This window comes from Ovis canadensis, chromosome 11, assembly GCF_042477335.2.
Source record: "Ovis canadensis isolate MfBH-ARS-UI-01 breed Bighorn chromosome 11, ARS-UI_OviCan_v2, whole genome shotgun sequence".
In the NCBI taxonomy this organism is placed as follows: Eukaryota; Metazoa; Chordata; class Mammalia; order Artiodactyla; family Bovidae; genus Ovis; species Ovis canadensis.
Genome location: NC_091255.1, coordinates 42,758,223 through 42,780,269, shown reverse-complemented (window position 1 = coordinate 42,780,269; position 22,047 = coordinate 42,758,223). Strand labels below are relative to the sequence as shown.

Sequence of the window (22,047 nt, the reverse complement as noted above, 5' to 3'; positions counted from 1 at the left end):
AGCTCTCCGGTTGGGAAGTTGACGCGGACGCTTCCGGGTCACGCGGCACGACAGCTCGAGTCATGTGATACCAAGATGGCGGCGCCGCGGTAGCTGGATCCGGGTTGTGGCGTCCGAGGAGCCGCGACGGTTTCTGCCTTCGGGCCGTGGGAGTCGCCACGCTTGGCTGGTCCGTGCGGCAGCCCGTAGCCCCGCACTGGGCAACCGTCCAGAGGTGGGGCTGTTGCCGTGGCGGTGTGCTCGGGGGAGCGCCGGTGACCTCGCTGCGGGTGCCCTGCGCCCGCCGCGGTCGCGGGAGGAGGCGAAGGGCAACCAGTCTCCTGGGTCTTCCTGACCTGCGGAGTTCCTGAGGCCTCCGGAAGCCTTGAAGGAGCCATACCTTTGAGGGGCTGCGGGAGCTCGAACCTCCGGTTTATGACTGGCAGCCGCGGACTCCTGAGGGCGCAAAGAAGACTGCTCCGCAGGGACTTTGCTTCCTCCTCCAGAGGCCTGGCTCCCCCGCGTTGGCTGCCTCCGCATCTGTGCTACGTCCTCTCCATGTTCTTCCCATATACCTGGAAATATGATCAGCGCCCCTGACGTGGTGGCCTTCACCAAAGAGGACGAGTACGAGGAGGAGCCTTACAATGAGCCAGCACTGCCCGAGGAGTACTCGGTGCCGCTTTTCCCCTTTGCCAGCCAAGGAGCCAATCCATGGTCCAAACTGTCTGGGGCCAAGTTCTCTCGGGACTTCATCCTTATTTCCGAATTCTCTGAGCAGGTGGGACCCCAGCCCTTACTGACCATCCCCAATGACACCAAAGTTTTTGGTACTTTTGATCTCAATTATTTCTCTTTGCGGATCATGTCTGTGGATTACCAGGCGTCCTTCGTGGGGCATCCTCCTGGCTCTGCCTACCCCAAACTGAACTTCGTGGAGGACTCCAAGGTAGTGCTGGGAGACTCCAAGGAAGGGGCCTTTGCCTACGTGCACCATCTCACCCTGTACGACCTGGAGGCCCGCGGCTTTGTGAGACCCTTTTGTATGGCTTATATCTCGGCAGACCAGCACAAAATTATGCAGCAGTTCCAGGAGCTCTCAGCTGAATTTTCCAAAGCATCAGAGTGCTTGAAGACAGGCAACAGAAAGGCTTTTGCCGGGGAACTTGAAAAAAAACTGAAAGATTTAGATTACACCAGGACAGTGCTACACACGGAGACAGAGATCCAGAAGAAAGCTAACGACAAAGGCTTTTACTCATCTCAGGCCATCGAGAAGGCCAATGAACTGGCCAGCGTAGAGAAGTCCATCATCGAACATCAAGACCTTCTGAGGCAGATCCGCTCATACCCTCATCGCAAGTTGAGGGGGTCCAGTTTGTGTCCTAGGGAATCGGAACACACCCAGGATCCACCCAGCCAGGCAGCCACTACCTCTGACCCTGAAGAGTCTGCTGACACCGACCATTATGCCTGCAGACCCTCCTACACCCCGAAACTCATCAAAGCAAAGTCCACCAAGTGTTTTGACAAGAAGCTCAAGACCTTGGAGGAGCTCTGTGACACTGAGTACTTCACCCAGACCCTGGTGCAGCTCCGCCATGTTGAGCACATGTTCAGAGGGGACCTTTGTTACCTCCTGACCAGTCAGATTGACAGAGCACTCCTGAAGCAACAACACATCACCAGCTTCCTTTTTGAAGACTTGGTGGAGGTCGACAACAGACCGGCTGAAAAACAGGAGAGCACAGTCTCTAAGCCCCATCACTACGGGCCGCCTTCTGAGTCTCCAGAAGACTGTTTGGTTCCTCAAGTGTTAATCAGCGTAGGCTCCTACAAATCCAGCGTGGAGTCCGTGCTCATCAAGATGGAGCAGGACTTTGGGGATGAGGCATCAAGGGAAGCGGCAGTGATGGAATCAAGCAGTTTTGACCCCCAGGAGAACTTGGACTACCTGGAGATGGACATGAAAGGGAGCGTTAGTAGCGGAGAGAGCATCGAGGTTCTGGGCACAGAGAAACCCACCTCTGTGCTGTCGAAGTCTGAGAGCCAGTCCAGCCTCACAGTGCCCTTGAGCCCCCAGGTGGTCCGGAGCAAGGCGGTCAGCCACAGGACCATCAGCGGGGACAGCATCGAAGTCCTCAGCACCTGCCCCTCTGAGGCCCTCATCCCCGACGACTTCAAGGCCAGCTATCCAAGTGCCATTAACGAGGAGGAGTCCTACGCAGAGAGTGGCCAGGGGGCCATCCACTTCCAGGCAGGCATCAGCCCACCAGAGCTGGGGGAGGCTGAGGAGGGCAGCTCAGGCCTCACTTCGCTACAGACAGATGCCTCCTGCTGCATCGGGAGGGAAGCTGGTGCTCTGCTGGTGCCACTCTCCACCCCAGGCCACACACACTCCGATGAGGATGGGGTCGTGAGTGTTCCCCCACAGCGCTACCGGCAGAAGGACCAAGGATTCCACGTGGACTTCTCGGTGGAAAATGCCAGTCCTTCTTTCCGAGACAATAGTTGTGAAGGCTTCCCTACTTACGAGCTGGACCCGAGCCACCTGCTGACCAGCCTAGACGGCAGTAAGACCAGCCTAGATGACCACTCCGATGCTACCAGCTATGGGAGCAGTGTAGCCTCCACCAGCTCTGACAGGACTCCCTCCTCCGTGCCTCCTGCTGGCCCCTCTTCCGAGAGGCACAAGAAGAGGGCAGGCCAGAACGCCTTAAAGTTCATCCGCCAGTACCCATTTGCCCACCCAGCCATCTACTCCCTGCTCAGCGGGAGGACGCTGGTGGTCCTGGGGGAAGAGGAGACCATGGTCAGGAAGCTGGTGACTGCACTCTCCATCTTTGTCCCTGGCTACGGCCGCCATGGCAAACCCGTGAAGCACTGGCTCTCCTCCCCTTTGCACATCACGGACTTCCAGAAGTGGAAGCTTATTGGCCTGCAGAGGTAACTGGTCACGGGGTAGGACGGGCCCTGTCCATGAGAGATGAGGTATCCGGTGGCCGTCCCTTGGGGTGAGGTTCATGGGTCCTGTGGGGGCCCCCACACCAACTCACTGTGTCACTTTGGGCAGATCCTTTCCAAAGGGACTTCAGTTGCGAAGTGGTTCCTGACCTTGGTCTGTACCTTGTTGTATCAAAACTGTTGGGAGCATTTTCTAGAATCCCAGGCTCCTTGGCCCCACTTGCAGAGATTCTGATCAGGTTGGCTTGGGGTATGAAGTGGAGTTGCGTGGTTTGCAGCAAGGTTTGGGAATGACTGGACTTCTGGATCTCAGGTCCCTGCTGAGTCTCTAGTTCACACTATGGTGTAAATGACTGAGGCGAGGTCTGGGTCTTAGGAGAGTAGCAGTGCTGGGAGAGGCAGCCTTCCTGGCTCCCCCTCCACTGTCCTGTCGGCTGCGGGAGCTGATTCCTCCGCCTCTTGAAAGCTTTCTGTCTCCGCTTCACTCCCTTGTGCTTTAGCAGTTCCTTTTGGCGTTTTCCACTCTGTTTGTCTGGCTTGAGAGACTCCTGCCCTTGAGTGTGCTCTGGGCTCAGCCTCCTCGCTCCTCTACCCACACCTGCCTTTGCTCACCTGCGACATGCGGGCATTGAGAGGGGTGATAGCTGGAGTCCAGTCCCTGGACCATAGAGAAGGGTATGCTTGAGTTGCTCCCTTGCAGTGGGCACCCAGGCAGGGCCCTCCTCCCTTTTGGGGAAATAGGAGGGTTGTGTCACTGAGCAGTCATTTGCCAGATGTTTACTGAGGCTGTTAAGTGGCAGCCACTGTGCCCAAGGCTGGATTACAGATGTGTCCACAGTGGGGCGTCCCTGTGACAGGCTGCCCTGCTCCCACCCCAGCTGTGACCTCTCCGTGGGCTGGGTGTTGGGCCAGTTGCGTCTGATCCCTGTCTGCTGCTCTCATGTCCCCGTGGGGTGAACACCTGCCCTGAAGAAGGTAGGCTGGGCGGCAGGGGCGGAGCCAGGCCCTAGTCCCTGGCCTTGTAGCCATGGAGGGTTCCTCCAGGAAAGTGGGAGGCTCGTCAACAGTGACAGCTGAGACCTTGGAAGTTGTCTGATGACTCGTGCCGTGAGCCCTCCCTCCCAGAGCTCCTGAGTGCACAGGGGTTGAGAATTGGGACATGTGCCCCTAGAGGGTCCTGCTTGGGTGTGAGCCACAGTGGACAGGCTGGGGGCCTTGCTCTCCAGGGCACCTGTCACTGGAGGGTTGACCGAAAGACCAGGAGGAGAGTGGGGACTGGCCTTGCTGCAGCTTCTCTAAAGGTGTCCCAGGCAGTGAGCAGCGATGAGGTGGGGGGCACTCTGAGGGGATGAACCAAGGCTAGGGCGGGGGTCCTGCAGCTGCCCTTCAGAGCAGGAAAGGGCTGCCCCCTGGGATGCATGTTGAACCCTGGCCCCAGGGGTGCTCAGAGCTGAGGTGGGTGGTGAGCCAGGCCAGCAGGCAGGTTGGACACTGAGATAGGAGGCAGATCGAGGCCCCTGAGGGTCAGTGCTAGAGGGTCCCAGCAGAGGGTGCCTCTGTGTGTCCACTGGGCTTGGTCCCATGTGCTAAGTCAGTCTGGAATCTGAGAGCTGGACCCAGGACAGTCCCTCCCCTCCCTCCCCTGGCACTCCTTCCCTCACTGAGCGAACCCCGCCCACCTTCCCGCCTCTGACATGCAGGGTGGCACATGAGTTACAGATCCGAGTCTGCAGAAGCTCCTGGCACCACGCTGGTCAGCACCAGGCTGGGGGTAAGAGCCAGGCACTGTCCTGAGCACCCTGGACTTGGCCTCTGAGGTGACCCAGTAGCTAGGACCAGCATCTGCCTCACAGACAAGGCTCAGAAGTGAAGGAACTTGACCAGGTCACAGAGGAAGAAATGTGTGCACACGGGGGTCAGGGAGGCTGGGTGAGGTTTGAGTAGTCATAAGCCAGGCACAGCAGGAAGCTTGGCATGGCTGCAGGGGAGTCCCTGGGGAAGTAACAGCTGGGCCTCAGAGACCAGCAGAAAGCGGGTCATCAGAGCTTCATGGGCCGCACTAGGATTTGACCTCCATTGTGAGGGCTGAGGAGCTGTGGAAGATCGTCGTGACCACATTTGCCTTCCAGAGAGCACCAGCGAGTGGGGCTGGCCGGGGCCGGCCTCTTGAGAGGGGGCCCCACCCCAGCTTCTGCCCCCTGACCTTGATCTGTGTGTTTCAGGGTGGCATCCCCCTCCAGTGCCGGTGCCCTGCACGCCCTGAGCCGCTACAGCCGCTACACGAGCATCCTTGACCTGGACCGGAAGACCTTGCGCTGCCCACTGTACAGGGGCACCCTGGTGCCGCGGCTGGCAGACCACCGCACACACATCCGGCGGGGCAGCACCTACTTGCTGCACGTGCAGAGCATGCTCGCACAGCTGTGTGCCAAGGCTTTCCTCTACACCTTCTGCCATCACCTGCACCTGCCCGCGCACGGTGGCGAGGCCCCAGAGCTGGCTGCCAGCCGCCAGGCCAGCTTCCTGCAGCTGACGCTGGGGCTAGTGCACGAGGATGTCAAGGTGGTGCGGTACCTGGCGGAGCTGCTGCGGCTGCACTACATGCAGGAGCCACGTGGGACCAGCCAGCCCGCCCTCAGGTTTGACTACGTGCCCAGCTTTCTGTACAAGATCTGAGTCCAGCCCGCCTCGGTGACTGAGACCTGTGACCCAGGGTTGGGGAGGGGCTGGCGTGACTGAGCGGTCCTCTGAGCTGTTCGGACTCCTGCTGTTGTCAGCGGGAAGGACACCAAGGCAGCAGCCATGGTTCCCAGGTGCCTCTGGGCAAGGGTGGAGGGCCTGGCCCTCTGGCAGCGTTGCTTGGAGGAGAGTGGTTGGGGTCGGGCCCAGAGGCTGGGACAGAAGAGTCTCGGTGGTGGATTAGGGCAGCGGGGCCGAGCCCATGTGGAGGACCACGCTGGTTGCGGGCAGCTTCTCTGGACACTCACACAAGCAAGATCGGGGGGCAGCTGTTGCCTGGAGGACACAGTGGGAAGCAGGATGAGGCCCTTCACTTGGCTTCGTGGAGCTGCCTGCTCAGGGAGGCCCCTGAAGGCACCCTGCCCAGGCCTCCCCTCCTGACCAGGCATGGAGGCGCCTGTCTCTGGGCTCCCCAGCTCAGCAGGAGTGAGCGGAGTCACTGGCACCCCATTTTCAGATCTGTTCTTGAGGGTGGGGAGCCCTGGAGACAAGGCCACGGGGTTCCTCAAGAAAGAGCCAGCCCTGTCCACCCTTCCCTGGCCAGGTGATTCTACTGTTTTTTCAAAGGGTCTGCTGACAGGCTGATGCTCAGTTGGCAGAGGTCACCCCAGGCCTCACACCCACAGCAAACCTTTGCAACCACTTCACTACCTCGTGGGGTGTCGCAGGCCTGGCGGCCGCTGGGTCCTACTCAGCCAGCCGGTAGGCTGGGGTCTCCAGGAAGGCTGTGTGGCAGTCTCAGTGATCTGCCTCAGGGCCTGTGCTGGCCTGGAGCATGGGCACCTTACGGCAGCTTGCTCTGCTGCACCGCCCCCCAACCCCCTGCTGAGTCCCCCACACCTTCATCCACCAGGACCCCCGAGGCTCTGACAGTTACCCCTGATGTATATAGACGGATGGTTTTTGCAATCTTGAGACTTTCGTACCTTTTTTCCTTATGCTGTTTTTCCTGAAGTAGAGAGAACTCTTGGTGTTACTGCTTTACGTTTCCCCACATTGTGATAAACACAGCTGAACCAGCCACGGTGGTTGCTCCTGAGCGTGTGTGTGCAAGTCTGCTGGGGCAGCATCTGTGGTGTTGGCTCCATGTCACCTCAGTCCCGTGGCTTCTCCCTGCCTGGGCTTCTGCTCAGGGTCTCCATTCCTGCTGGAGGGCTGTGACTGAGGCCCCTGGGGGGCATTGTGTCGCCTTGTCTTCTCGGCTCTGTGTACCTGTGCTGTCACCTGTGTTCCCCCAGAGGCGTCTCCGGGGATGGCCCGGCAGCTTTTAAACGTGCAGTGTGGGCGCAGGCAGGAAGGCTGACTACCAGCTCCCCCTCCTCGCGTTCTGAGGCTACTTTGTTTCCAGGTAGGTGGCTGATTGTGTCTACTTGGGCCTCCTGGGACACGAGCTTTTGTGACACCTTACATCCAGGGAAGATTGGCGGGCCATGGGTCCCCAGTGACCAGATACTAAGTGATCACTGGCCCACCTGTTTTGTTCCTGGGCCATCAGCACAGACTCAGCAGTTCACATCTCTTACTTGGGAAGCTGGGAGGGGCAGCAGGTCAGTCACACTGGCCTCCCTGAAGCAAAAGTCCAATTCTGGAGAGTATTTTTGCAGAAGCTACACCTTAAGTGGTCAGGAGACCCCCAGGGTGTGGAGGGCAAGCCTGGCTGGTGTAGAGCAGGCCTGGCCATGGGGCAGCCACAGAGCGGGCACCCGGGAGCCAGTCCCTTGAGCTGTGTCTTCACTGAGAAGTAGCCTTTGCTAACTAGTGGTTGAACTCCAACATTTAAATTTTGGTTAAAAGCCAGCACTGCAGTGTGGCTGTTTCACAGGCTGGCTTGATAGCAAGTATGTTTCTTTTTAGAGGACCTCTAGTGGGAACCAGGCCCTCCCTCTCCTGCCATAGTTCCGGAACTTGCGCAGTGTCAGACGCACCCAGTCTGAGCAGCGGTAGCCTGTGCAGCAGCTCATCTTGTTTGCCCTGTAATAAGTGTTCAAACACCAAGACACTTAGGAAATCAGGGTGTCAGCGCCCCTTCTTCAGTCCTGGTGTCACCTTGGAGGCCCAGGCACTGAAACCTTGAGGTTGGTTTCACCTTCACTTCCAGTCTGTTACATACACTGCGCCCCCCCAGCCCCCACCTTTTTAAAGCAGTCCAGGTTATGAAGAACCTGCTCAAGCTGGCAGTTAAGAGATTTCCAGAAGCTCCACACCCGCCGAACCCTTTTACAGCCCCTGGGGGTCTTGCTCCTTCAGTAGAATCTGATCCCGGGTCATTTCCCAGTTGGTTCTTAACATCTTGTTTTAGGTCAGTTACCATGTGCAGAGATTGTAAATTTCACCCCCAAACTAGTGACAAGTCACAGGAAGGCCGATAGATTCTCCCCCAAGTGCCAGCGCTGCTGCAGCTTGTGACACGTCCCCGGAGGCCAAGCAGTCCAGATGACCCTGCACGCAGCTTGCCGCCCCATCCCCAGCCTTATGTCGCCTGCCTGGCCAGCTTCTCCACTCAGTCCATGATGCTGCTGCTGCCACGTGGTCTCCACACAGACAGGAGCCCTCGACTAGTGGACAGCCTTTCCCATCTCCCTGGAGGCTTGAGAAAGTGCCTTGGCTCGTGTTGTGAAGCAGACCAGCTGGCTTTCTGGCTTTTCCCCAGTGTTGTGATAGAAACTGCTAAAACTGGAATTTTTAAGAGACACGGCATTAACAGACTGCAAAAAGGAAAAGCATCAAATCTCTACTTCTGCCCAGAAGGAAAACCAGCTTCAGCTAGGGTTTGAGCACACTGGCCCTACCTGAGGAGGTTTGGTTACCACTGCTGTGGGGAAGAGGGAGCAGGCGTGTGGGGTGGGCGTGCGGCGCCTTTGTCTCAGGCTGGGCAGTGTGACAACCCCATAGCCTCCAGAGGTGGCGGCTGCCCTGCCCACTACGCTGGAGCCCCCACCCACAGCTGCGTTCAGGCCACAGTGAGAAGCAGAGGGCATGACAAAGTCGCATTTGTCACTTTTTTAAAGGCTATTCTATCATTGCATGTTCCTTGTCATGTGTGAGCGTGGGTCCCCCGGGTGAGCTGTGGGCACTGCAGGGTGAGAGCGCACTGCACATGTGTGTGCCCACGGCTCTCGGTGTGGCTGCATCAGTTTAACCAGTCATGCCAAACAAATAGTATGAAAAGTGTACTTTTTAAGAAATTAATTTATTTGAGTTGAGATATTTTTGAAATATAAAAATTGGTTGTATTTTTTAAAACTATAATTCCTGTGGTTAAAAATTGACTGTGCTTATTAAAAATGGTCATCTATGTTTTGCACTTGAGATTTGTGGAAAATAAAGTTTCTCTGGGAAGGTGACCTCTGGTTTCCTGATCAGGGGAGGGAGATGGTCGTCTGGACCTTGCCCGTTCCAGACTGGGAGAGGAAACCACACACGTCCCCTGCCTCCCCAGGTGCGAAAGCCGGACTCCCACCTAGCTGGGTGGCACCCGAACAAAATCACCTGACTTGGGATTCTGGTTGAAAGCACAGGCCAGGATGCTCCCACCTTGCCCACATCAGAGCTGAGCCCTTGTCTGGCGTCATAGCAGCTTCTCCCAGCTGCAGCTCAGTGCTTCTGTTTGTCGCAGTGTCAGGAAGCCCAGGGGATCAAGAGGGGGGTAAAGGTCCCAGTGTCTTCCCAGCAGCTGTGCCCACACTCATCTGGATAATTAAGGTGGAATGGCTAAATTGTATTCCATTTTCCCATGATAACTATTTGCAGCTGCGAGAAAGTGAGGTTCAGATTTATACTCCTTCATAACTTGTCCCAGAAGCTTTAAATGTTGATTTGTGAAGAAGGTAAAAAAGGTAGCAAATTCTGTAAAGAGGCCTCTGGGAGGGCCTGTGTGGGGCCCGCAGGGCGCTGGGTCCCTGGGCAGGCAGGCGCTCCTCTAGAAGCCAGGCAGGCCAGGCAGCGGGAATAGGGTGGCGAAGCTCTCCACCTCTGCTCTGAGGGCTGTCACAGCCCACTGGTGCTCCTCGGCCCCTGCCAGCTTCTCCATGAACTCCTTCAGGGTGGCCTTCACTCCTACAGCATCCTGGATCTGCAGGGTCAGCTCTATGCCTGTGCCAGCGAGAGACACCACTGCCCATGTGCCCAGCAGCCAGCCAACTGCTCTGCTGTCCAGGCCCCAGTGTGCCTCCCACCCACGCCCGCCACCCTCTCTGCCCATGTATTTTGCTGGGCGAGGCTCTGTCCCCTGGCCCATCACCGGCCCTGACGCAGAGCAGTCCTCCCCACCCCATCTCACAGCCCAACGTGGCCAGTAGCCATGCCTCCCCTCACCTCTGTGAATGAAATGGGCAACCTTTCGGAAATCTTCTTCCAAGAGCCCTCGGGAGGTCAGTGCTGGGGTCCCCAGGCGCAGCCCACTGGGCCGTAGTGCGCTTTTGTCACCTTTAAGATAAACAGGCTCTGTCCCCCACTGATCCCACTGAACCAAAAAGGGACGCATGGGCAAAAGGAATGGGCCTGAAGATAACAGTTCAAGCGGACACAGCCCAAGGGGGCCAGAGCGGAAGGCAGAAGCCAGGACGTGGAGCCAGGTGTCTGCACTACTTTAAATACAAGGAAGTGACCTCCTGGTCGTGGTCCTTGCTCCTGACACCAGGCGTTCACGTCTGTATCTGAGATGCATCTCCCACATCTTATTCATGAATTGCTGAGAAATCCAGTTTTCCAGAGGGCCCCCGCCTCCCACACCCTCTCCTGCTCTGTCCTGGGTAGAGTCAGTGTCTCATCAGAGGGGGCAGGTGGGGTGGAGTGGGGGGGGGGGGGGAGCCTGGCACCTGTCCCACACAGCACATCTTGTCCCCAGAGCAAGTCACCATCAGTCCCAAGAGATCCAGACAGGAGAGGACCAAGGATGCTCACCTGGGCAGGTATTCTTGTTGCAGGCGATGGAGCAGGCTTCCAGCACCTTCTCTGCCCTGCCGCCATCTGTGCCTTTGGAGCGGAGGTCCACGAGGATCAAGTGGTTGTCAGAACCCCCTGGAAACCAGGTGTGAGGCATGGAAGGTGATCCTATGCTGAGCACAGGGATCCCTCTTCCAAAGAAGTGGCAGGGTGCAAGGGGATTACAGCAGGTGAGGTCAGGAAGGTGACCCCACCACGTGTCCTGCAGGGCTGTCATCACCTGCTAAAGACCCAGGGCCTCAGGGTTTGAGATGAAGCACTGAGTAGTTTAGAAAGGGAACCCGAGGATGCAGAGGGGGGCTGAGGGCATATGGCCAGCCCGGATGGCCCATGGCTGCATCCCAACCCACCAGCTCCTGGAAGCCTGTCGGGGTGACGACCCCCCTTGGGAATTTCCCACTTGTCTCTAGATCCATCTTCAAGGCTCCCTCTAAGGGGCCTCAGGACAGCAGGCAGGAGGCGATGGAGGTGCCAGGGTAACTGGCACGTCAGGTGCTTTACCCCTAATCCTGCCAAGGTGATTATATCTTCAAAGTGGTGTAGGTAAGGGTATGGAAGAACTTTCTGGAACAGCCCCTGGCCTCCCAGACATCTCTCAAGCACCTGATCTTCACTGTGAATGAACCCTGCTTAATCCCCAGGCACTGACTCAAAGATGCTCATGGCCTAAGCTGACCCTTGGCCCTCGACCCATCCTCCCAACCCTACCCTCACTGCCCCCAACTCCAGCAGTCATGTGGCTTTAGGAACCTCAGATGCCCATTTGTAAAACAAGACCAGTGATTCGCAAGGCTGTTTCAAGGTTCGAATCCAGAGGTCATGTGTCCAGAGCTGGGAAACCTGAGTCACCCCAGAGCTGTGGCCACCTGCCCAGGCCACGACCTACTGCCACACCCTGATGGAGATGGGATGAGGAGTAGGGCCACCCCATGGGCTCACTTCCGGCTGTACCTGTGACCACTCTGTAGCCCAGTCCCATCAAGGCCTCAGCCAGAGCCCTGCAGTTGGCCACAACCTGGCGCTGGTAGGCTCTGAACTCCGGAGTCATGGCCTGCTTCAGAGCAACCGCGACCCCTGGCAGAAGATGAAAGGCAGACCATGAGTCAAAGAAACACCTGTTTCCACTCGGGCATCCAAGCTTCTCAGTGTCACCAAGGCAGGGTTACACCTCCTCCCGAATGATCCCATTTTAACACTGCCGTTCCCTGGCTGGCTCTCCAGACCTCTCTGAGCAGGAGTTTTTCAGGCAGCCCCCGTCCAGCATGAAGTTCCAGGCTAAGATCGCCACAGGAGAGCTGCTCTCTATCCCCAGCAAGGTGGATGTGGGACATGCTTCACTTAGCTGCCACTGCTTTGATGTGAAGTGAGGCAGCTTTCAGAGCAGAGCTGGGGAGAGGAGTAGCCGATCCACCAGGTTCCTCTGGATTTGTTCCATCCCAAGGGCTGCTTAAAGGGGCACCGAAGATGGAGGAGGATGCAAGCTACCTTCCCGAGTCCTGGCACATTAGCCTCCAGTCAGCATGTGGAAAGGGCTAGAGTGGCCAGTGGATGGGCACTCCACCATCTCAGAGCTGGGGCACCTGGGCGCTGAGCTGGGGGTGTAAAGGGAGCCAACCCGCCCAGCCCAAAACCTAAAACTCGCCCTTCACTGCTTCCTCCACATCCCTCCTTGCAAACACCGGTTGAAAGGGAAGTGACACCTCGACCCCGGCTCTTCCACCAACTGCTTTTCTCCAGAGATGGAGAAGTAACTCTGAGGTCATCACAGATTCTCTAAGGCTTGTGTACCACCAGAGAACTGCTTCTGCCTGGGGTTGGGTGGGGTTGTGAGCAAGGTGGGGATCAGGCTGCGGGGGGGTAACAGCAGGGAAGCCATGGGGTAGGGTGCGTTACCAGCAATGGCGTGGTTGTGAGGTCCCCCTTGCAGGCCTGGGAACACAGCAGAGTTGATGAGCGACTCCAGGTTGTAGCGAGTCTCTTTGCCTGTCTTGGGGTCCACACTGCGCACTCCTGGATGAAGGACAACATGGGACATGGGACAGGCCGTCCCCTCTGTCTTCTCCCTGCCTGGACACAGACCCGGCCCATCCCCCACTCCTGGAGCTGACACTATGGACCAGGGAGGGTGCTTGCTCCTGAGGGGTTAGGGGAGGGGGAACCAAGCTTTAGAGATTAAAGGAAGGATGAAAATGTCCCTTCATCAAGACAGGAACAAGGGGTACACCTTGGGCAGTTTCTCAAAGAGCCGTCCAAGATAATGCCTCTGGAGATGGGGCTCACTCATCTCAGAAGCTTCCTTTCTGAGAAAAGTTAAGGATCAGGGATGGGAGCTGCCAGCATCTCCACTGAGCTTCTTGTGAGCCGGGAGCTGCTCTGAGCAGCTTCCCTAAACTCATTCATTTAATCCTCACAACAGCCATCCCAAGGGACAGGCGCTATTGCGATGATCTGGAGGTGAGGAAACAAGGCACAGAGGAGCTGCACAACTAGCCCAAGGCCACACAGCGCTTCTGTGGCAGAGCCAGGCCCTGCTCTGCGACTGCGTCAGTCAAACACCACCAACATACAGCAGGGAAAACAAATGTCTCCCAGGTGGGTGGGAAAGGCTGCTGGCCTTGGAAAGCTTCAAGCAGCTGGGGAGGGGCCTCCAAGGAGCAGCAGGGCCCTGGAGGCCCAGTGGGCAATGGTGTGTCCAGCCCTACCCAGGGGCTGGGAAAGGGGGTCTTGCAGGGGTCAAAAAGACTCGGTCCCCAGAGGGGGTTGTCTCTGTTGACAGAGCTTAGTCACTGGTACCATCAAGGGCTGAAGGACCGTGGGACCCTCATCTGGCATCTCGGGAACGGAAACCCCAAACAAAGGCTCCATCATCCAGACCCCTCCCCACCCTCCTGCCCCATGACCTGGACTGCTGTGCTCTCGCCCCCTGCTCTTCACGGGACCCTGACACCCCCCAGGGATAAGCGCACCCTTCCTGTAGAAGATCATGCCGGCGCGGCAGCCCCGCAGGGTCTTGTGGGTGGTGGTGGACACCACGTGGCAGTGCTCGAAGGGGGAAGGCACCACGCCGGCCGCCACCAGCCCGCTGATATGTGCCATGTCAGCCATGAGGTACGCCCCGTTGTCGTCAGCGATCTTGCGCAGCCGAGCGTAGTCCAGGTTCCGGGAGTAGCAGCTAGTCCCTGAGATGGCAAGGGTGATGTGCAGTCACCCTTGGAGAGACCTTGACTGGCAGTCAGCTCCAGTGCAGAGCAGAGCCCCGACCCTGCCCACCTGGGGTGCCTGCCTGAAAGCCAGGGCTGCTCCCTCTAAGGTTCAAGAAATCCCATCTGTGCCAAAGGCAACCCTGCCCTCTGCTCCTGTGTCACAGGGTCGGGGGGACAGGTTCCCCACTGTTACCACTCCAGCTCGACAGGGGCCAGTGTGTCCAGATGCTTCTGGAGAGCAGGGCAGTACTAACAGCCCCGAGAGAGACGGAGATACTCAGACCCGAGCAGCCTGGCTGCACAGCAGAGCCTGCAGGGACCAGTACGTGGTGGAAGAGCACACCTCCCATGTGGGGGCTGGGGCCCTGCCCCGCTCTCACCTGCAATGATCAGCCTCGGGTGGAAGAGGCGGGCGTTCTCCTCCAGCTGGTCGTAGTTGATGTAGCCGGTATCAGGATTCACCTGCGGATGTCACGGAGACCAGGCTCACGCTGCTCCCTCCAGCCACACAGGCCACTCCGCTGGAGCACGCCCATCCGTTGAGGGTAAGAGGACTCCCTCCCCTTGCCTAGACCCCTCTGCAGCCCTCACCCCTGACCAGGACTCGAGGGCAAGACAGGCACAAGTGTTTAAAACAGTTAGGTATATCACTCTCGGACAGGATGCCCTGGGGGGTTCCAGCGAGCCATGAACACCCAAGGGTCCCCAGAGCAGGGAGATGAGAGACAGTGATGACGAGACTTCCTGAGGTGCCTTGGAAATGAAGCTCCTTATTCCTACAGGCATGGCCAGTGAGGAAGCTTTGAGAATCAAGCCACAGAATGGAGACACACACACCCGTACCTTGTAAGGCATAGATTCAAAAAAGATGGACGTGGCAGAAATCTTCTTCTTATCAGTCATGAACCCATGGGTGAGGTGGCCCCCATCCGGCAGGTCCAGGCCCATGATGCGGCCATGGGGCTCCACCAGGGCCGTGTACACTGCGAAATTTGCTGGGGAGCCTGGAGTGGACAGACCCGAGAGGCACAATTTACTCCTGCCCACAAGGCCATTGATCACAAGTGGCCGCAACAGCCTGGCTGCTGCCATGCCCTCTCCTGGACCCAGGTGCCCCTGAGTAAGTGGCAAGGACATTCAGAGATAGGGGTGGGGTACCCAGGAGGCATGCGTGCAGTAGGCAGGTGAGGGTGATGGGGGAGACCTCATCTCCCCCATCTGGCAGGGTGTCCTGCTTATACTCCCCTTTTCAGGGAGCCCCAGGACGCTGGCAGGAAGGGGACCACCCAGGCCTGTCTGGACCTGGCCATTACCTGAGTAAGGCTGGACGTTAACCCCCCAGCACTCGGGGTCCAGGCCATAGACCTGCAGCGCTCGCTTCTGACAGAGGACCTCTAGCTCATCGATGAACTCCGTCCCACCATAGTACCTGTGGAGGAAGGCGGGAGGTATAGGCCCACTGGCGCCACTTCTGCATGCAGGACAGAGGCCAGGCTCCTAGTGGGACGAAGGAGCAAGGGTGAGAACACGCACCCTGAACCAGGCCCAGGTGGCCGTGTCTTGCCATCCGTGGGGAGGTCTGACCCCACAACTCAGATGAACCCTGAGGACACTGTCACAGCCATGTGATGGCCTGTGCCAGCTGCCCAGGGATCAATTCATAGCATGTGGAGCAGGATAGTGGTTTCCAGGGGCTGGGAGAGGGAGTTACTGGTTTGGGGGGATTTACTTTGCATTTCTAATAAAATTTTATTTTTTGTTTAATAATTGCATATCGCAATGTATGCACTTATGTTTTTTTATTATTTGTGACTAGTTTGGGCCTGGGATAGAAGCCATGCTCTTCAAGTCGACTTGACCTGCCAGAAAATGGGTGCCCCTCTCTCCTGCCGTTGTTGTGGGAACAGAGCTGGGGGCAGGGGTGGTGTGCCACGGTCACCATGCCCTCAGTCCCAGCAAGAAGCAGCAAGACTGCAGCACCACATCTCTGGGCAGAGGCACCAAAGTATCTCCTCCAAGGTCAACTGGAAACACTGGGACCCCAGGCAGCCTGGGGTTTGAACACAAGCTGGGTGTCTCACAATTCCACCTGGTTCCCATACTGACCACCCAGAGTCAGTGCAGACCGACATGCTGAGGGCTCAGACCCACAAGACTGCCCCTCACTTCAGATGCCAAAGGCAAGTCCCTGGTCACTGGGCCACCAGCATTGCTGCCCCAGTTGGCTACAAATGACCCCCTCAGTTCCAGTAATTCACTTGAAAAACTGAAGACTCAGGAAAGCACCTCACTCATGATCCCTGGTTTATTGTGAAGGACTCAATTTGTGAACAGGACAAGGTTCAGGAGGGCATGTGATCCTACAACCCCCTTCCAGGGGGATGGGTGTGGGGGTCCAAAAATTATGACCCTCTAATCAGTGTAGAACGGCAGGTGACCCTCCCTTTTCCGTGTCCTCTGGGACACAAGTGTGCAATTTTGCAAAAACCACGTGTTAAATTCTGTCATCACCATCTCTGCCTGATGACAACTGTAAGAAACACAAATGAATATGACTTCTCCTGTTTCTCAAGAGGAGAAGCTGACTGAAATCTCTTGTAGGTAAACCCAGTTTTAAAACACTGACCCAGTTTCCAGTGTGGTGGGTCAGTCTCATCTTGGGGTCCCTACTCACACAACCTTCCTCTGGAGGCTCAGCTGCAGCCAGCAGCTGCTCCTTCGGGCCTGGTTGTTATTCTAGAAAGGCCCAGGGGGACTGTGCAAGTGACCCCAAGTATCTTGCCCCCAGAACAGTGGTGCCACCACCCACTAGGAATCGTTAAGAGAGGAGGAGACAGGAGGCCCTGCCATTGAGAACCTGGCTGTTTTCTGAAATGTCCACTCCCTTCCTGGGAGGCTGGCCTGGATGACACTCACATACCTCTGGCCTGGGTACCCCTCAGAGTACTTGTTGTTCAGGCAAGAGCCTAGGGCCTCCAGAACAGCCCGGCTGGCAAAGTTCTCGGAGGCGATCAGCTCCAGTCCAACCCTCTGCCGGTTACTCTCCTTCTTAATGATGTTGTAAACCTGACAAGAAGAAAACAGGAATGGGGACACTGCAGTTTAACATCTGCTCTGATCTGAGCAATAACTGAGCAAAGAGAAGAGACACTTATCCTTTCATATTTTGCCCTCAGAAGCCAAGTGTAACCAGAATAAGATGACCCCCACAGCACCTGAGGAACAAAGGAAATACTCCTCAAAGCTTTTAGGAAGGAATTAATAGAAAGTGAATTAAGGAGAACAAAACGATGGAAGAAAAGATGATCCTTAAAACACGCATCCCACGGAATTTTAAAATTCTGTGCCATCTTGTTATTTTCATCCCTAGATTTCACCAAGTTTCCCTCCTGAACTTTGTTCCTTATTCCTTTCCTTAAAATAACAGATACCTAGATGAATCCACAGAGACAGAAAACAGACCAGTGGTTGCTGAGGGTTGGGAATCTGGGGGATGGAGGGGGGCAATTGCTGATGGGTTTGAGGTCTCTTTTGGGGGGATTAAAATGTTCTAAAAGCAATCATGAATACACTAAAAACCACTGAATTGTGTACTCTAAATGGGCAACTTGTATGTTAAGTGCATTCACTTATCTCACATGTAAAGCTATTGTAAAAATACATAAATAAAAGATGCTTCTAGAAATGCTCCCCTGAACTGTAAGAAGAGGGTCAAGTCTCAGTGACCCCACCCCTTCCCCTTTCCTCAGCAGCAGCCAGCACACTGCTCTTCACAGAAACTCAGATTTAAATGCACCCTCAAAGGACTTGCAGCCACTTTGCAGCCACTGCCTATAAACCAGTCCTGTATCCAAACCACAAGGCTGTCCCAAACACAGCTCATTTCTGGTGAGAATCAGAGGCCTGAACAAGGACCTCCAACAGCAAAACTTGCAAGAACACCCACAGCCTCACCTCGACATCGTTGTCCTTCAGGGGCTGTGCCAGCATCTTCTCATGCAAGGACCACAAATCGGCATCTCTGGGTGCCTTGTTGACTGGAGCTGCCATTGTGCTGGTTCAGAGGCACCTAAAAATGGAAAAGCTTCAAATATTAAACTCAGTCACAGCTCATCGTCACCTGTCAGTTCCCAAGTTGCTGAAGTACTGACACACGTGTGGGCCTTGTCCCAGAAGCGCCTGGAGAACATGAGAACTCTGCTGCAGATCCACCACGTGGGACCACCTGTGGATCCCTGCAGGTCACTGGCTCCTCAGGAGACCTGCCCTCCTTGCCTCGAGGCTGCTCCAGCCTCGGGGAGCCCAGCACCCCCTCTTCCTACCTGAACTTCTCCTGGTTGTGGCTTAGCTCCCCAACTAAGCCAGCTTCCTGAAGGCAAGGGCTGATGGTTACTTTGTAAAAAATTTCCCACAGTACCCAGCGCAGCCATATGAGAGTAATATTTGCCAAATGAACAAGTGAATTGCTGACTTATGTACTACTTTTTCTATTTCTCAAGTAATGAAAAGGAGACTCAGAAAAGTATCTTAGTGGAGGGCCGCACAGCCCACTGGCCTTGGAGGAGAGTCTCAAACCCCACAGAGGCTCCACCTGGTGTTCCGCGGCTGGGGCTGCAGGACATGCTCTGGGTTGACCCTGGGCCTCTGGTCTGGTCCACAGGCAGAGGTACACACCTGGACTCGGCATCATCACAATACAGCAGGCTTGTGTCTTCACATACATCCCCACAAAGAACAAGAGTCTGAGCTCAGTGGTATTTCAGCTAAAGGGACAGCATAAATGTTTACAGGAACTGACCTCCTTTAATCGATGGTTGGCAACTTTCAGTACTTTCTACTAATTAGATAAGCTTTTGTTTCAAATTCATTCCCTTAACAGTTACTTATTGAGGCCCTTCCCCTCAGCAGCAGCCACAGGTCGGGACTGGGAACACAGTGAGACCCAAACAGACCGAACCTTCATGGGGCTTCCTGGGGGAAGGTGAGCAGGAAGCAGTGAGCACACTGAATGCAGACAGATAAGCGGGCCCACAAGGACAAGCGCTGGGGGCGACCAGAGGACACCAGGCTGAGAAGGGGCCCACCTGCAGTCTCCTGAGAGCACCATGAGAATATAAATAGTTATACACACACACAGGTCCCTGCGACTTCCCAGTGACAGGAGCATCTCTTGTTCCAATGATGCAACTGGGGGTGGGAGGCTACCAAGTTGGGGCTGGTCCCAGAAAGACCAGGCCATGATGAGAAGCATTTCCAGCCCCCTCAACTCTACCAGAGAGGGAAAGGGGCTGGAGTTAATGACCCCCTCACAGGGTTCAGGGAGCTTCCGGGTGGTGCACCCCAACTCCACGGTGACCCTCCCAGCCATCGCCCTGAACATCTCTCTCTTCCTCTGGCTGCTTATCTGTGTCCTTTGCCATATCCTTTAATGAACTGGTGAACGTAAGTTAGTGTCTGCCTGGGTTCTGAGAGCTCTTCTAGAACACGTGTGAGTCCAAGGAGGGTCTGGGAGCCAAGTCGGACAGAAGCTGTGGGTCCCTTGGGGACCTGATACTTGTGACTGGCATCTGAAGTGGGGAAGGGCGGCTGTCTGGTGGGATTAACCTGTAGGTCTGTGCTCACTCTGGCTCATGTCAGAACTGAGCTGAAATGAGCGACACCAGCCAGTGGGGCAGAACTGCTGGGTGAGGAAAAGCCGGCTGGTCATCTGGTGTCACAGTGCCATCAACAGCAGCTGGGAGAGTGCAGAGCAGACACAGCAGGAAGAGCATGGATCTCTTGCACAAGGCGCACATGCAGTATCACTTGCTAGACACACATACTCACTAAACAAACCAGCCACACAGTCCCCAGTCACAGCAGCCTCCTTAATCTCTGGGGAAGCAAATATCTACCAGCAGGAAGCTTTAGCCAGGAAATCCCAAACTGGGGTTTTTGAAGCAGCCATTATTTTAACATAAGCACAACGGGATCAGAAACACGGCCACTCCCGCAAAACCAGCAGTGAGTGCAGGACTTTTAGGCCACAAATGCGTCTGAGGCAGAAGTGGCCCCAACCCCGGTGCCAGGGCCTCTGCCACACCCCCAAGAGGTACAGGGAGACGAGGTAGTCTGGACACCTGGCTGATGGCTTCTCTCAACTCAATGGCTGCTTCCCATGTGCCTTCAGCAGGTGGTGGTAAACCCACAGAAAACCAGAGACCAAAAGGGTACACTCGTCCTACAGTTTTTTCAAAGAGAAAAGTTTCTTTGAAATTCCAACTGCTCAAGGTTAAAAAGGATTCAAGCAACACAGAGCAAGTATTTCTCAAGCACCAAATAAGTAACTAAAGTCCCTTTGGAATGCTTTCTCCCCCCTCTCCCAGGAAAGTTAGATCTGCCTCAGCTCCTAGAGGCACTCAGATCCACTCGGCTCCACCTCCACCTGTGGCCTCAGCATCTCCTGTCAGCATCGCCACCCGCAGCCCTTTGCCCTCATAGCAAACTCTCTTTTATGGCTGCACCGCAAAGCATGTGGGATCTTTTGGCATCAAACCCATGCCCCTGAATTGGGAGCATAGAGTTTTAACCACTGGACCACCCAGGAAGTGCCAACAAACCCTCCTCTCATCTAAGATGTGAACTTGGAGTCCCAGTTCCTTCTCAACCCCTGGGTGAGGGCTGTCTGTGTGGTTGGCCCCCCTCCAAGGCTAGCAGGGGCCCCTTGCTCCTGCTGCCGCTCTCTGGGGGTGTTTCCCACCCTGCATCCTGTTACCACTCAGGTCAAGTCACCCCCACCCACAAATGGAGTGCTCGGTTCACATTCATTAAATCCACCCAACTTGAGTTCTTTTTAAAGTTCTTTTTTTAAAAAAACAAAACAAAAATCAAAGAAGTCTGAATTCTTTATTAAAACAATAACTTCAGTATTCTTTGTTTTGTTTCAGTTAAATTTGTAATATCTATTACAGTATAATGCATATCTTGCAGCATTCTAAATTACAGTAAGAAAGGCAGAGATCCTGAAAGTGATGGTTAGCTCACACATCAACCTGGCAGGGCCTGGGGGGACGCCCTCACAGCTGGCAAACAAGTGAGACAAAGATCCCGAGACTGTCCTCTTTTACATCAGAGGGAAGACCGGAAGATACACTGAGCACCTATCCTTCAGGTCTGGATGTTGGCTGAGAAACAGGACACCTTGCACTTTTCTCACTTTTTTTTTGAACTGTGACAGAAGTGCACAGCTCAGTGACATTAAAAAACACCCACGCTGTCATGCAGCTCCACCACCATCATCTTCAGAATGCTTCCACCTTCCTAAACTAAAACTGTGTCCCCATTAAACATGCTCCATTCCCTTCCCTTCCAGCATAGGGTAGCAACTATGCTAGTTTCTATCTCTATGAATTTGACTACTTCAGGGATCTCTTGTAAATGAGGTCACACAATATCTGTCCTTTTGTAGCTGGCTTATTTCACACAGCACAATGGCACCAAAGATCAACTGTGTTGGCGCACGTGTCAGAGTTTCCTTCCTTTTAAAGGCTGGATAACAGTCCACTGTTCAGAGAGACTACGTCTTGTTTATCCATCCACCCATCCATCTGATGCCTGGGCTGCTCCCACCTCCCGGCTATTGCAAGGAACACTGCCGTGAACACAGGTGCACAAATATCCAGTCCCTACTGTCAGTTCTTTTGGGTTTATACCCAGAAGTGGAATTTCCGGGTCATACAGTAATTCTACATTTAATGAGAAATAAGCTTTTGATATTTAGGAGCTTTACTTCACTATCATTAACCTACAATGGATTCATTCGTTCCTTTAACAAATATTTATTAAGTGACACCTGTGTCCCAGGCACTGAGTTAGGAGCTCAGAATACAAGGGTCAACAAGACAGAGGCCCTGCCATTATGAGAAGCAGGATCTAAAAAAGTAAATAAGTTCACAAGAGATAACATCAGGGACTGATGACTGCTGCTGCTGCTGCTGCTGTCGCTTCAGTTGTGTTAGACTCTGTGCGACCCCATAGATGGCAGCCCACCAGGCTCTCCCGTCCCTGGGATTCTCCAGGCAAGAACACTGGAGTGGGTTGCCATTGCCTTCTCCAATGCATGAAAGTGAAAAGTGAAAGTGAAGTCGCTTAGTCGTGTCCGACTCTTCGCGACCCCATGGACTGCAGCTCCTCCATCCATGGGATTTGCCAGGCAAGAGTACTGGAGTGGGGTGCCATT

At 55.3% G+C, this 22,047-nt stretch overlaps 2 protein-coding genes across 4 annotated transcripts in view; one reads left to right on the top strand and one right to left on the bottom strand.

Annotated features, from left to right (window-relative positions):
- The first annotated feature begins 47 nt into the window (after positions 1–47).
- SMCR8 (SMCR8-C9orf72 complex subunit) lies at positions 48–9,026 on the top strand. Its single transcript, XM_069543049.1, has 2 exons — positions 48–2,925; positions 5,166–9,026. Exons 1-2 carry the CDS (start codon positions 563–565, stop codon positions 5,617–5,619), a joined length of 2,817 nt encoding a protein of 938 aa, XP_069399150.1. The 5' UTR covers positions 48–562; the 3' UTR covers positions 5,620–9,026.
- The window catches only part of SHMT1 (serine hydroxymethyltransferase 1), a 50,750-nt gene continuing 37,556 nt past the window's right edge, over positions 8,854–22,047 (bottom strand). For all 3 annotated transcript variants that reach the window (XM_069543052.1, XM_069543051.1, XM_069543050.1), the window contains exons 2-12: positions 17,784–17,898; positions 16,750–16,895; positions 15,143–15,258; positions 14,673–14,833; positions 14,210–14,291; positions 13,593–13,805; positions 12,520–12,636; positions 11,578–11,700; positions 10,585–10,701; positions 9,997–10,107; positions 8,854–9,774 (exon numbers count right to left, since the gene is read on the bottom strand). In XM_069543052.1, the coding sequence (XP_069399153.1) occupies positions 9,602–9,774; positions 9,997–10,107; positions 10,585–10,701; positions 11,578–11,700; positions 12,520–12,636; positions 13,593–13,805; positions 14,210–14,291; positions 14,673–14,833; positions 15,143–15,258; positions 16,750–16,895; positions 17,784–17,879 (1,455 nt within the window). In that variant the 5' untranslated portion in view covers positions 17,880–17,898 and the 3' untranslated portion in view covers positions 8,854–9,601. The remainder of the gene's footprint in view (positions 9,775–9,996; positions 10,108–10,584; positions 10,702–11,577; positions 11,701–12,519; positions 12,637–13,592; positions 13,806–14,209; positions 14,292–14,672; positions 14,834–15,142; positions 15,259–16,749; positions 16,896–17,783; positions 17,899–22,047) is intronic.